Genomic DNA, 12,777 nt, shown 5'->3' with positions numbered 1-12,777 from the left:
GAGGAAGGGTTTGGCGTTTGTCGCGGCCCCTCGACCGCAGGGGAGGGCCCGGCTCCCCCCGCCAAGGGACCGGGACCCACCGCGACCCGCGGCCCGGGGGCGGGGCGGGCGCCGCGTGCAACTCAAACTGCCGTGCCCCCTCTTAGCCAATGGCCGGAGCGCCTGCCGGCCGCCAGCCAATAGAAACGCGGCACTTCCCGCCGCCAGCCAATAGGCGCGCGGGGGCGGAGTGCGGAGTAACGCTCGGAGCGGCGGCGATGGCCCCGGAGCGCGGTGAGCGTTCGCTCCCCGCCGGTACCGAGGGTCTTCCCCGGGTTTTCCTGCAGAGCCTGCGAACTCTTTTCGATATCCTGGATGACCGGCGGCGGGGTTACGTGCACCTACGGGAGATCGAGTCGCGCTGGCGGGGAGCGGAAGCCCAGGAGCTGCCCGCCGGGGTGATGGAGGGGTTGCGGCAGGCGGCGCCGGCCAGCGGGTACCTCACCTTCGAGAGGTTCGTCCTGGGGCTGCGGGCGGCCCTGCCTGGGGCTGAGCCCCCGGTGGAGGGTGGCAGCGGCGGGCGGCGGAGCGTGGAGAAGCCACCAAGCCCTCGCTGTTCCGAGGAGCGGCGGGGGAAAAGCAGCGGGCAGCGGGAGCCGGGGCACGGCCAGCCCCGAGGCCGCGGTGAGTGGCAGCACTGGGCAGGGGACTTCGGGCTCGCAGGGGTGATGGCAGCGCCGGGGCCGGGGACTGGCGCTCGGAGGTCGGGATGGGATCCCGCGGCTCGCCCCGCTCCCCTGTGCCCTCCTCTGGGCTCAGAGCCAGCGATTCCCGCAGGGCCGGTGTAAAACTCCCCCAAAGTTACTGTTAGTCCCAGTTTGGCTTCGCTGAACTCCGATCCCAGTGCGAATATCCCAGCGCCGCCGCCCGCCCGGGGCTGTGCTCCCCTCGCGATGCGCTGGGCTATTTATAGCGCTGACAGGAGGAATTAAGGGCTTTGCCGTAATGTGTCCGTGGTTGTCCCCTGGCTCAGAGTCTGTCCTGACCTTCCCTGGGGGTGGGTGGCACAGCCGGGCGTCTCGGAGAACGGCTGGGCCCTGGGGACTCCCGAAGCCGAGCGGCTTCGCTGGGGTGAAGCTGCGGTCACGGAGCGGCCGTGTGCTCGGTGGGCTCTGCTCTGGACTGGCCCTCAGGAATGATTCCTTCACGATGTCATGCATGGTTTGGACAAATAAAAAATGCAAAACCTGATCCAGCTTTTTGGTTTGGATCATTCCACAGCGCTATTCCCAATAATAAATAATTAGTCAATTAATAAATGGGAGAGCAGCACCAAGGCGATGTGCTCTGCAGTCGCAGGCTTTATCTGTAGAGCTCACCTGCACATCCCTGTGGACTCTGCCCTTTCCTTGGGATCTGGGCTCCCTGTGCTGGCTCTGCCAGAGCCCTCCAGGGTGGTACACTGACCTTGGCATGGGGGAGACTGTTTCACTGGCATCTCGATTTGTTGCTAGTCAGTAGATGTTATAAGGAAGCCAGGCTTCTGGGCTTACCTGGGTAGGTAATAATTCTTTATCTAGGTTTGTGAAGTGCTTTGAGATCAGGGAGACAAAGTCTGTGTGAGGAGCTGGTACTTGTTATTGCACCACCTCAGTGCAGTGACTTCCTCCACCTTGGGAAGGTCAGGCTGGTTTGCCTTCCCTTCTCAACCGCTCCCTCCCTGTCCCTTCTGCTGGGTGGAGAAGAAACTTTTAACTGTGACTGAGGTTCTCTGCTTTCCATTTTGCCTCCAGACTAATCACTGGAGCTTCATCTAAGGGAATATTATTAAGCAGACTAACTCTTCTATCATCAAGAGTGTAAATCTGGAAAAACCTGAAAAAAATCCTGCTTGGTGAACAGGCAGCAGATTGAAAGCTCTGCCCTGGGCTGACTGCAGCAGCTTTCTGCTTGCTGAGGATTTTTCCATTACAGGGTGATGTTCCATATCTGTCCAGAGCCTGCGGGCAGGGTTAGTGCTTCAGCCCTTGCTGCCAGCATCCCACATTGCAGGGCAATTCTGGCAAGTGGCCTGAGTTTCAGGTTCATTCAGCAGCTTAGAAAATGGTACAACTCAGTTATTCCTGCTCCTTTAGCTCCAGATCCTGCACAACTGCCCAGTGTGCCCTTCCATAGATGGTTTCCCAGGGTGCAGTTGAACAGGTGGATGTTCTCCTCTGATGGATGCAAGGAAGTTGGGCAATGCCATTGCAGGATATGTCTCCATCCCTGCTGCAGAGATGTGTGGTGGGTGCTGGGAGCTGCCTGTGGCTCCGGGAAGACCTGTCTCCACTAAGATTATATTATTTGGGTGTGAGGCTACTCTGAGCCTCCAGCTGTATGTGGTGGCTTCTGTAAGACCCCAACCAAGTGCAATGAGATGATGTATCAGTGCTCATAAGCTGCAATGAGTTGGAGGAAATGCTCCCTGCCTGTGTTTTGGGGGAAGAGGGTGCTCACAGGGTGCCTCCCCAGCTATGCTTTATGATCTGAGGAGCATCTGCACGTGTCAGAGGCGATTTGGATGTGACTCGTGGCAAAATGGCAGAGTTTGGGGCCAGGTGGTTCTCCTGGCACGTCCAGGGGTGCAGTGAGCCAGTGGGACAACAATTCTATCTCCTCTCCCACACTAACCTCTCCTAGCGTGTGGGCAGAAGTGCTTCTGAAGTCCCTGCTTAAGTCAGCTTCCAGCTTCTCAGCCCAGCAGTGCTGGTGCAGTCTGCAAGCTGCTGCTTGGCACCGCGTGGTCCCTGGGGAGCCAACAGCACCCACTGGACACAAGGATGGTAAGGTGGATATTGGAGAAATCACAGGGTGGGGAAGTCACCATAATGATGTCCCTACCTCTGGTGCCTGGTGTCTTGTCACAGCAGCGTCTGAGCATATCACTCTTGGGGTCTTTACCCCAGTATTTCCCCTGTGAGCTGGGACCTGGGGAAGTCAAGGCACACAGCAGAAGGAGCCCAGGAAGTGTGTCATGGCCCTGGGCACTGGCTCCTCCCCAGCACAGTGCTTTCCCTTGCTCCAGGGGTGGCTTGTCTCTAGCAGCTGGAGAGCTGTTGGCACTCGCAGGAGGGAGGGGATGGTTTGGAGGGGCTTGTCTGGGCCATTGCCAAGGACAATGTGGAGAAGTGTAAAACAACCATGAGGTGTCTGCTTGTCCTGGGCAGAGAGGGTCCCAGAGGGAGGAGCCCGTCCATTATCTCATGGCAGGATCTCTTCCACCTCTGGTGATCTGGTCCGGTTCTTTCTGTAAGAAGAACTATCCCAGCTCATTAGCAGGGGTCCTGTTTTAGCCACTACCTTGTCAGCTCAGGTGTGCAGAGCTCAGCTGGTTGACCAGGAACTCCTTCTTATCACAGGTGCAGCTCAGCTCAACCCAGCACTTTAGGTAACTGCAGCAAAAAGTTTTCTAACGTGTATTTGTCCTGCAACTCCTACCAGAAGTGTTCCTGTCTTTGCCTTAGGATTCTGACTGTTGAGAGTATCCTTTGTTTTGGGGCTGTTCCTCAGCTTTTCGAGCAGAATATGCTACAGGTCTGCTAGGACAACTTGTGTGTGGTCACACCAGTCTTGCTGGGTTCCTCCCAGATAGACTTGGGTGTATGAAACCAAAGGGAGCTGGCAAAGCAGATGGATGGGTGGTATCAAAGACTGTGTTCATTGATGTGCTAGAGACCTGTCTGTGCCAGAGTACTTGCTGGGAGGTGGGGTGAGATACTGTCATGGAGCAGAAGGAGGACTTTTCCTATGGCATGGTGGCTTCTTTCCCCAGTGACACAAAGTGACAAACTAAGGTGTCGTGTTGCCTGCTGCCCCCTGAGCCTGTCTCCTGTCACTGAACCACTGTGACTGTGGCAGCACAGGCAGCCCTAGTACAGGGCTCCCACACTTCATACCTTCAAGATGAAGGGTGGCTTCTGTGGCCATGGCTGCCCTCTCCTGCCTCATATCCTTCCTCTGTCATGTCCATGTGCTCAGCTGAGGAAACCTATGGAGCAGAGGGAAGAAATGTGCCAGCCCATGTGGTGCCACACACCCTGTCCTGTTATTCACAGCCCTTCGTGTGCCTGCAGCAGGGAGTGTGCCATGCCTGTGCCAGGCAGCTCTGGTAGAAGGATGTGCAAGGGGTGGGGGTACCTGGCAGATCTGTGGGGAGCTGTCCTGGGAGGAGGGCTTTTTCCTCAGCTGCCTGCCATCACTTGCCAGCTCCCTGCTGCTCTTCTTGAAAAGCCAGGTTGGGAAAGGAACTCTTGAGGAAACCTGTGTGCAGGGAGCTGGGAAGCTGTGGGGCCGAGAGGGTGGCATGAGACAGGGTGTGCTGGGCACTTGGCTGGGGACTGGGCCAGGAAGGGAGGAGCAGCAGGCTGCTGCCCAGACTTGCCTGGGGATGTGCTGGCTGCACCCCTGGCTGCCCTGACGCTGTGGTTTGGGGTGGTGGGGTGTCACGGTGCTGCTCTACCAGCTCGGCTAGCGGTGGATCGGAGCTGGCTCGGCTGTGGCTGCGGGGCTGGGTTTCTGGTGAGGGCAGGCAGTGTGGGGCTTGTATGGTCTTCATTGCAGGTGCCATGGGAATTTCTGCCCTGGCCGACAGGCAGGAGGTGCCTGATCCAGCCTGGAACCTGCCAGTATGTGCAGGCCAGTATGAGCTTAATCTTCAAAAATAGGTTATGCATGGATTTGCATCAGCACCATGTGTTTGTAGTAGATTAGTCTTTTGCAGGATAGGAAGTTGGGGTTTTAATAAAATTTTGGAAAATCTACAGCCTGATTTACTATTGCTCTATGATTACATCATGGACATGGTGTCTGGAGTGGATGTCCACATGGCCAAGTCCATCACCAAGCAGGAGCTGCCTTCAGGAAAGGTTGGGTTCCTGGCAGAGCTGGTGCCACCTGAGTGGAAGCCAGGTGTCCCATGAGGACACATGAGGGCAGGCAATATGACAAATGGTTTAGTTTCCTCTGCTGGGACTGGACCAGCTTTGTCTGGAAGCTGCTTGCTCTCTGCAGAAGATGACATTGAGGTCTGTTGCCAGCCTGGCACAGCTGAGTCAGCCATTCCTGACACCTGTCCTGCCTGGACAAAGCCGGGAGCAGGTGCTCAGGCTGGTGGTTTGCTCAGTCTCTCCCAGCTTGCAAGACCACCCTGCAGATCATCTCACAGAAGTGGCCCTGGGGAGGATTTTGTTGAAAGTAGCTCCTGGCCTCATGCCTTCCTCTGTTCCAGGTGGTGGTGCAAAGTCTGGGCAGTCCCAGGGAGATGGTGGCCACCCAGGGGCTGGGGACGCTCAGAGGCATCAGAGAGGCCGTGCAGAGCACCGGAGACACACCATCACCAATGGCGTGGACTTCAGCATGGTAAGGGAGTGTTGTGGGCTCCCATGAAGGGGAAGGTGGATTGCAGGGGTCCCTCACTGCTGACATCATCTCTGGGCTTTTGGCTTCCTCCCTGCCCACCCTGCACGCGTGAGCTGTGGGGCATCGGGCAAATCCTGATATTTTGGATATGAGGCTCTGTTGATGTATGTGGACATTCTGTCATTATTTCCGAGGAGCTTTCCATCCTGAATTGTGCCAGCCAGGGAGGAGGCGCATGCCTTCCCCCAGAGTGGGGTCAGCCCATGAAGCTAGTGTGCTGACTGCCTTCCCCTTGGGCAAGGTCTTGGGAAGAGGAAGGCAAAGGTGGAGGTGTGGAAACAGGTGGATCTCTGGGCCTTTAGGGCACCCCAGAAAGGGTCAGGTATGCTTTGCACTAGCAAGCAGTGGCGCCAGGCTATGTCCCCTCCCAGGTGTTCCGTGTAGATCAGGGCTCAAACATGCATATCCTCTTGCCTCCCGACAGACTTTTTGCTAGCAAAGCAGAGAAATCCACATGGAATTTATCCAGGCAGCCCACGACAGAGGGGTCTGCTCCCCTCTCTCTGCTGCTCAGTGGAGAGGCTTGGATCAAATTGCCTGGGTGAAGGGATCTCATTGCTCCCAGGTGGAAAGGAGTAGCTGCCTGGGCACGTTACCCACAGGCTCAAGTTAAATTGTCCTGGACAGAGAGCCAGGACCAAGCCTGCAGGATGAGTACTTGGTGGAACTGTCACCACTGCACTTCCACTTCTCACGCCCTGGTGTCACCCTGCTCCTACAGCCCAGCAGGCCTGATCAGCAGTGCCCAGCCTGTCGCTGACTTCTGGGGACACAGCATGCCAGCCTGGGGAGAGGATGTTTGTGCAGGTAGTTTGCTGGGCTTGCAGCCATGCAAGGGGCAGGGGCCCCCTTGGGCCGAGGGGCCTCTGCTGAGAGGTGCTGACAAGGAGTGATAAATGTAGCTCTTTGTGTCTGGGATTGAGGGCTCTGCTTCTTGGGGTTTTGGGGGCTGGGGACTGCTGTTTGGAGACAGGAAGGCTCTTCCCTGTGTGTGCAGCTCTGGGCTGGAGTCCATCTCAAGGTCCCAAGCTCAAGGTCTTAACCTTGTGTTGCTGTGAAGGGGCTGATGGCCACCATGTCTGTCCCCAGCTCTGCCATAAGCAGTCTTGCTCTGGGCTTGTGTTGCTCTGGTCTCTATTCCCCCAAGTTACCATAAGGGCAGTGGGAGGGATGTCCCCTCCTTCCCTCTCTCCCTATATGTCCCCAAGTGCTGCACTGCCTTTTTGTGCTTCTAACCCCAGAGAAGGGGTGTCTCAGCCTTCCCTGACACCCTGGGCACAGTCTTCAGTCACTGGTGCCATTTCCAAGCCTACAGAGACAGCTGGAACAAGTTTGAGTCCAGCAAGGACTGAATCCTTGTACTGTCACCTCCCTTACCCCTCCCTGCCCTGATGCTGGGCTCCCAAGGGACAAGGAACTTGTCTGTCATTAGACTAATTTGCCTAAAGCCCATGGGGGATGGGAGCACTGGTGTCCATCCTGCATCCCAAAGTGCACCAGGACTGGTTCCTCCTGAGCAGGGAGCAGAGCTGTGAAGGCCGTGCTGCAGCCCCAGGACCCTTTGCACCATCTCATCTGGTGCCCACTTGCTCAGCTGGTGTTTTTCCAGCCAGTCCCTCATCAATTGGCCTGATTGCCCTATGGCCACAAGGGTGGCTGGGATGAGACCTTCTCTGAGAGGTGGAGTGCTGTCATTTGTAGGCAGCCCAGGGCACAGCTCTGTCCCCTCCCCTTTACCAGCCACCAAGCACCAGCCAACTCCAGCACTTTGTCTTCCTCCTGCCCCAAATGTCTCATTCTGGCGATATGCTGTCTGTCCCCACACCAGGCAGGGCTGGCAGTGTCCCTCTGCTCTGTGGGAAGCTCCCTCTTCCTCTGGTCTCTGTGCTGGTCAGCAAGCCTGGTGGGAGGAGGGCAGGCCAGATGGCAGTGGGCTGTACCCCCAGCTGGGTGGGGGTCCTTGCTACATACAGCACCTTCTTTGTGCCCCTCAGCAACAGCAACAGTAACAGCACCAAGGCGCTGCACCTCTTCCTCTAGGTAGGTCCCTTTGGGCCATTGGAGAAGGGTGCAGGAGGAGTTGTTGTGTTGCAAAAAGCATTTCCAGGAGCAGCAGAAGCAAGAGCAGGCCCAGTGTAATGGGTGGCAGATATGGGATATGGGGAGGCTTTGGGGCTGGCAGTGAGGACATGGAAATGCTGATGGCCTGAAGAAGGTCTTGGTATGGTGCCACTTGTCCACGGGGTTCTGTTCAGGGTTGTTTCTGAGCTGCACCACTCCTCATGCTCTCCGAAGCATCAGGAGAGGTTCTGGTACACCCAGCATTTTCTGGGTGACCAAGATATTTTCTGGTGCCTGGAGAAGACTCTGGAGCCCAGGCTGTGCTGGGGGTGAAAGCCAGGCTGTGTTGTGGCAAGGAAGGCAGAGGCAGTGAGGCAGGAAGCTCCCCATGCCCCTGGGAACTGGGGGAGCAGCCTGGTATTGAAAAGGAGAGAAGGGCTGCAGGCTCACGGGGTGACGGTGATGAATGGGTCACCGCCTCAGTTGCTCTGTTCCCCAGGGATGTCCCCTCATCCCTCTCCACCTCTCTGATTGCCGGTGGCAGCGCAGTGCCAAGGGGTAGCAGGAGCAGAAGGTGGCAGTGGAATGAGGACCCTGTATCCCCTGTGGATGTGGGCTGAGCCCCCTGCTCTGCAGCAGCCTTGGGTCATGCTTGGCCTATTCCAAGGGGTTGCTCTGGGGGCAGGAGCCCCAGGCACCCTTGTAGCAGCTCTCTGGGCACAGCAGGGCCCCCACTGCCTCTCCAGGTGATGCTAATGCTGGAACCTGAGCAGCTGGCAGACACCCTCTGTAGAGAGGTGTGGTGTGCTATGCTCTGCTCAGCTTCATGTGCCTCCAGGGATGAGGCAAACTGGGGGCAGAGTGCTGGGAAGACAGGGCTGCAGGTTTTCCCTGACTTACAGCCTGCACAGTGAGCTAGACTCTTCACTGCTCACTGAAATCCAGGTGTGTCTGTTCTGTGGCTGACACTCACACCCCAAAGGGAGCTGGAGGCAGCTGCAGGCACTGCTCCTGCTGCCTCCCTGGGTAAATAGGTGAAGAAACCTGCACCTGCAATGGTGAGCAGGAGGGTAGGGGTGACCTGAGTGTCCTTCACACACTTTGGTTCTCCCAAACTGGAGAACTTTTCTTCCAGAAGTCTTCCTCCAAAGCAGCATCAGGCAGCAGTCATTATCCTGCTCCTCTGCAGCTTTTCATGGGGAAAGGGGCTGAGACCCTTGCCTGTATCCACATCCCCTCACACCTCATGAAGAAACCACCTCCTGGGACTTGACAAAGCCTTGGTGGGGAGTGGGTGACATCCCTCTGCTCTGTCCTGCAGCTGAAGTACATGAAGGAGCTGGAACAGGAGAAGGATTTCCTATTGCAGGGCCTGGAGCTTATAGACCGGGCTCGAGAGTGGTACCACCAGCACATCCAGCTCATGCAGGAGCACCAGCGACTCCTGGGGAAGAAGAGAACCAGTGCTGTGAGTCTGGGGCTTCTTCTGGCTGCTTGTGGGTTTGAAGAACAGGACTGGGAATTGGCTGGACCTGGAGCTGGCCCCGGAGCTGGCCCCATGGTAACCTCCAGCATCTTCTTCCTCCCCATCCTGCAGGATTTCCCTGAAGGTGGCCAGAGCCACCTGGGGCGCCTGGTCCCCAAGCTGCAGGAGGTGAACCGCTGCCTGGGTGACCTTCTTTCCGCTGCTGGCAAGGTGAGAACAGCACATCAGCAGCTTGAGGTTGTTTGTGTAATCTTAGAACCCATCCTGTCCCCGCCACATTGGTGACTGGGCTGACATTGGAGCTGCCAGAATTTCCCCCAGCTCTGGGAAGGTGACTTGGCTCCATGGGCAAAACAGGTGATGGAGAACAGCCAAGAGGACAGCACAGCTGGTCCTTAGCTGGGCTGGAGGATGCTTAAGGCATTTGTGGGGGTTTAAGGAGATCCCCAAAAAGGTGTAGCCATTGTCAAGAGAACAAGGAGCCCAGCTTCCTGAGGTGCTGAATCAGACACTTCAGAGCTGCCTGTCCTGCCAGGCAGGAGCCAGGCACATTGGCAGGAGCCAGGCACACTAACAGGAATGTTTCCCCATACTGCCTGGTGGGCTGGAGACCCTGTGATGGCCTGTGCTGAGATTTTAATCCTCTGCTGGGCTTCTCTCAGTTCTTTGTGTGCAATAGAAACATGTCACCTTGAAGAAGGGCTGGGAAGGGTGACAGGGGAGGAGGCTCAGTGTCTCATCCCTTCATCATCTCTACAGACAGCAAACCCCTCCCCAGCCCTGAGCAGGCTGGTCCCTGTGACATCCCCAGCCTCCACAGGCTCCCAGCAAGCCATCAACATGCTGAAGGAGCAGAATCGGCTTCTCACCAAGGTGAGTGGGGGTATGGCTGGAGGAGATGCCCTTGGGGGTGCTGGGAATGGAAGGGGATGGGATGGGGCCGGGGAAGGAGTGACAGACAGTGGGAAGTGTTCCTTCAGCTTGGCCAGACTTGGTCATCCCAGAGAAGGGTGTGTGGGCTGCACGTGGAGACCCTCTGGCACACAGCTGTTTGCTGGGTGAGTCAGTGGCAGGGATGGGGCATTCCTGACAGAGGGAAAAGACTATGACAAATGGAGGTCACAAGAGAGTGCAGAGGCTGCAGTTGGTGGCTGCCAGGGAAGGGATGGTGCCCCTGCCAGGACCAGGCTCACTGCTGGGGTTTCTGTCCCAGCACGTGGCCACAAAGATGCTCTGGGGGCTCAAGTCCCTCTGCTCTGGAACCAGGCTGGGAGAGCTGGGGATGTTCACCTGGAGAAGAGAAGGCTCCAGGGAGGCTTCCAGGGCCTGAAGGGCCTCTAAGAGAGCTGGAGAGGGACTTTGGACAAAGGCATGGAGGGACAGGACAAGGGGAAATGGCTTCCCCCTGCCAGAGGGCAGGGTGAGATGGAATACTGGAAAGAAATTCTTCCCTGTGAGGGTGGTGAGGCCCTGGCACAGGTTGCCCAGAGAAGCTGCCCCATCCCTGGAAGTGTCCAAGGCCAGATTGGACAGGTCTTGGAGCAACCTGCTCTAGTGGAAGGTGTTCCTGCCCGTGGTGAGGGGCTGGGATGAGATGGGCTTTAATGTCCTACTCACACCTACCCAAAGCCTGTGATTCTGTGGTTCTATGAAATTTTACCTGCAACACACTAGTTGCCAGCATTTTCCTCCTCTAACCAACATTTTTCTCCCATCTTGTGCAGGAGGTGACTGACAAGAGTGAGCGCATCACCCAGCTGGAGCAGGAGAAATCTGCCCTGATCAAGCAGCTCTTCGAGGCTCGTGCCCACAACAACCATGAGATGAGCCAGCTGGACTCCACCTTCATCTAGCACATGCCTCCCCCTCCCCATCCCCATCCCCAAACTTCCCCTGGGGTTTCAAGGGACTCTTGCCCCAAACTCATCACACCTGCTGCTCCAGGTGTTGTGTCTCCAGGTCTGGGGCTGCTGGTGGCATCTCTGTGGGAGGAAACTGGAACCCCTCCTGGGGAGCATCCCTGCCCTGCTGATGGCTTATCAGCCATGCTGCTCTCAAGCTGCTTCTTTTCTGTCTCTAAATGGGCTGCAGGGATGCTGTCCCCAGCCCTGTGACCCCCAGCGTGTAGGAGACATGGCTGCTGCCTGTGCTGCCTTTGTGGGGTGAGCTGCTGTGCCCTTGCTGACTTAGGCTGGATTTTGGCTGCTCTTGGGAAAAAGTGATGCATCTTTAACACTCCAGCCAGCACCTCCAGACAAGCCTGGCCCTTAGAGGGTGCCTGCTCCTGCTTGTTCTGCTGTTGGAAGACAAGATTGGAAATCCAAGGAGGCGTGCCTGGCCTCTCTCTGCTGCCCATGTTCTGCCTGCCAGAGACACTGTCCTGACCCTGTAGTGCTCAAACTGATGGTCCTCACGGCAACCCCTCCGTCCCATTGGTGGTAGTGATACCATAGTTGCTGTTTACATGTCTGCAGGCTCCTGTAGGGAAAGAGCCATAGAGCCAACCAAGGTAGCCTACACCTCTGAGCTGCTGTTTCGGGCTGTTGACAAGTTGAAACAGACACCTCACCTTTTACTTGGCTTGACCTGGCAAATATTTCCTGATGTCTGCCAGGATTAGATTCTTTTCGTGATGTCTGTAAAAGGAGAAGTGATGTTCCATAGCCTGAGGATGCTCACATCAGCCTGACCTCACAGAGGGGCTTTAGAACTTGGTTTTGTATTTAACTGCGTGTGGGATAGAGCAGAGGCTGACGGGCTCTTCCCTGTGCACATCATATGGAGAAATGGCAGCTCTGCCTCGCATGGTTGTGGGTGCTACTGCCTGGGATGACATCCTGACTGTGAGCTGCACTCCTCTGCAGGTCTCTTGAGGGAGTGTGGTGGTGGTCTAAGATGGGTCCTATTAAATGATGGTGCATCTCAGGACTCCTCCTGCTTCCCACCCAGCTCAGTGATGATGCTTGAGCTGAATGACATTCGACTGTGGCTTGGTACTTGGTATCCATTGGAGATCCCTGTGAACCCCATGTAGCACAGCCTGGCCCTCTGTACCCCCAAGGCCAGGACCTTTCTCTGTGGGGTTGTTTCATGCTCTGACTCTCCAGGCATGATTCTGTGGTGCTGAGCTGGGCAGGAGGTGCTGGCTCTGCCCTGAGCTGACACATGCAAGCCAAATCTGTTCTCACTCCTGTTCTTATCTGTCAGGACTCTCTGTCCCATCCAGCTGTTCTCTTTGAGATTGATCCTGAGCTAAAGCTCACTGCAAGGAATGAATCCCTGCTCTGCCCTTGTGCCTGCAGCTGGAGTGGAGATCATCAGAGTGCCAGGGAGATGGTGGAGGAGGAGGAACAAGGCCATGGCTAGTCATGTCCCATCTGCAGGAATTCGGTGTTAGTTGTCCCCTGGGTATCAGTGCCAGCCATCCTTTTTGTGATGCCTCCTCTGGTGTCCAGTGCCTGTTTTGCCTGAGGCTTAATTAGAACTGACCCCTTTTATGAGGGTTACCTGTCTGTAGGGATAATAAAGTGGGATAATATTTATCTTTCTGTCTCTCTCCCTAAATCAGCGCATCTACTGCTGCCAGCCCTGAAGTCCCTGACTGTCCTGTCCCTCAGGATGCGGGGGGAGCTGAAGCTGCAATCTGGTGAGCACAAAGAGCCCAGGGATCTCTGCACCTGGACATGTTTCCGTGTCCTTTCCCGTCCCCTCTGGGCTTCCCAGGGACTGGGGATTCCCTGTCCCCTGCTGTGGGGCAGGGTCTTAAAGCCAGCTGCACCCTTTCCAGTGAT

The 12,777-nt window shown here is 56.6% G+C and overlaps 1 protein-coding gene across 1 annotated transcript; it reads left to right on the top strand.

Annotated features, from left to right (window-relative positions):
- The first annotated feature begins 229 nt into the window (after positions 1-229).
- On the top strand, positions 230-12,528 carry SAPCD2 (suppressor APC domain containing 2). Its single transcript, XM_032130752.1, has 6 exons — positions 230-663; positions 5,249-5,379; positions 8,822-8,968; positions 9,098-9,196; positions 9,746-9,859; positions 10,711-12,528. Exons 1-6 carry the CDS (start codon positions 258-260, stop codon positions 10,837-10,839), a joined length of 1,026 nt encoding a protein of 341 aa, XP_031986643.1. The 5' UTR covers positions 230-257; the 3' UTR covers positions 10,840-12,528.
- The last annotated feature ends 249 nt before the right edge of the window (positions 12,529-12,777 follow it).

The sequence above is a fragment of the Corvus moneduloides genome, chromosome 21, assembly GCF_009650955.1.
Source record: "Corvus moneduloides isolate bCorMon1 chromosome 21, bCorMon1.pri, whole genome shotgun sequence".
Lineage (NCBI taxonomy): Eukaryota > Metazoa > Chordata > Aves > Passeriformes > Corvidae > Corvus > Corvus moneduloides.
This window is presented reverse-complemented; position numbering and strand designations above follow the sequence as displayed.

Excerpts from the sequence above, each read along its gene's own strand:
- SAPCD2 (XM_032130752.1), top strand. The coding sequence starts at position 258 with ATGGCCCCGGAGCGCGGTGAGCGTTCGCTCCCCGCCGGTACCGAGGGT. Across the intron at positions 8,969-9,097 it reads GGAAGAAGAGAACCAGTGCT|GATTTCCCTGAAGGTGGCCA; the intron begins GTGAGTCTGGGG and ends CCCATCCTGCAG. Across the intron at positions 9,860-10,710 it reads AGAATCGGCTTCTCACCAAG|GAGGTGACTGACAAGAGTGA; the intron begins GTGAGTGGGGGT and ends CATCTTGTGCAG.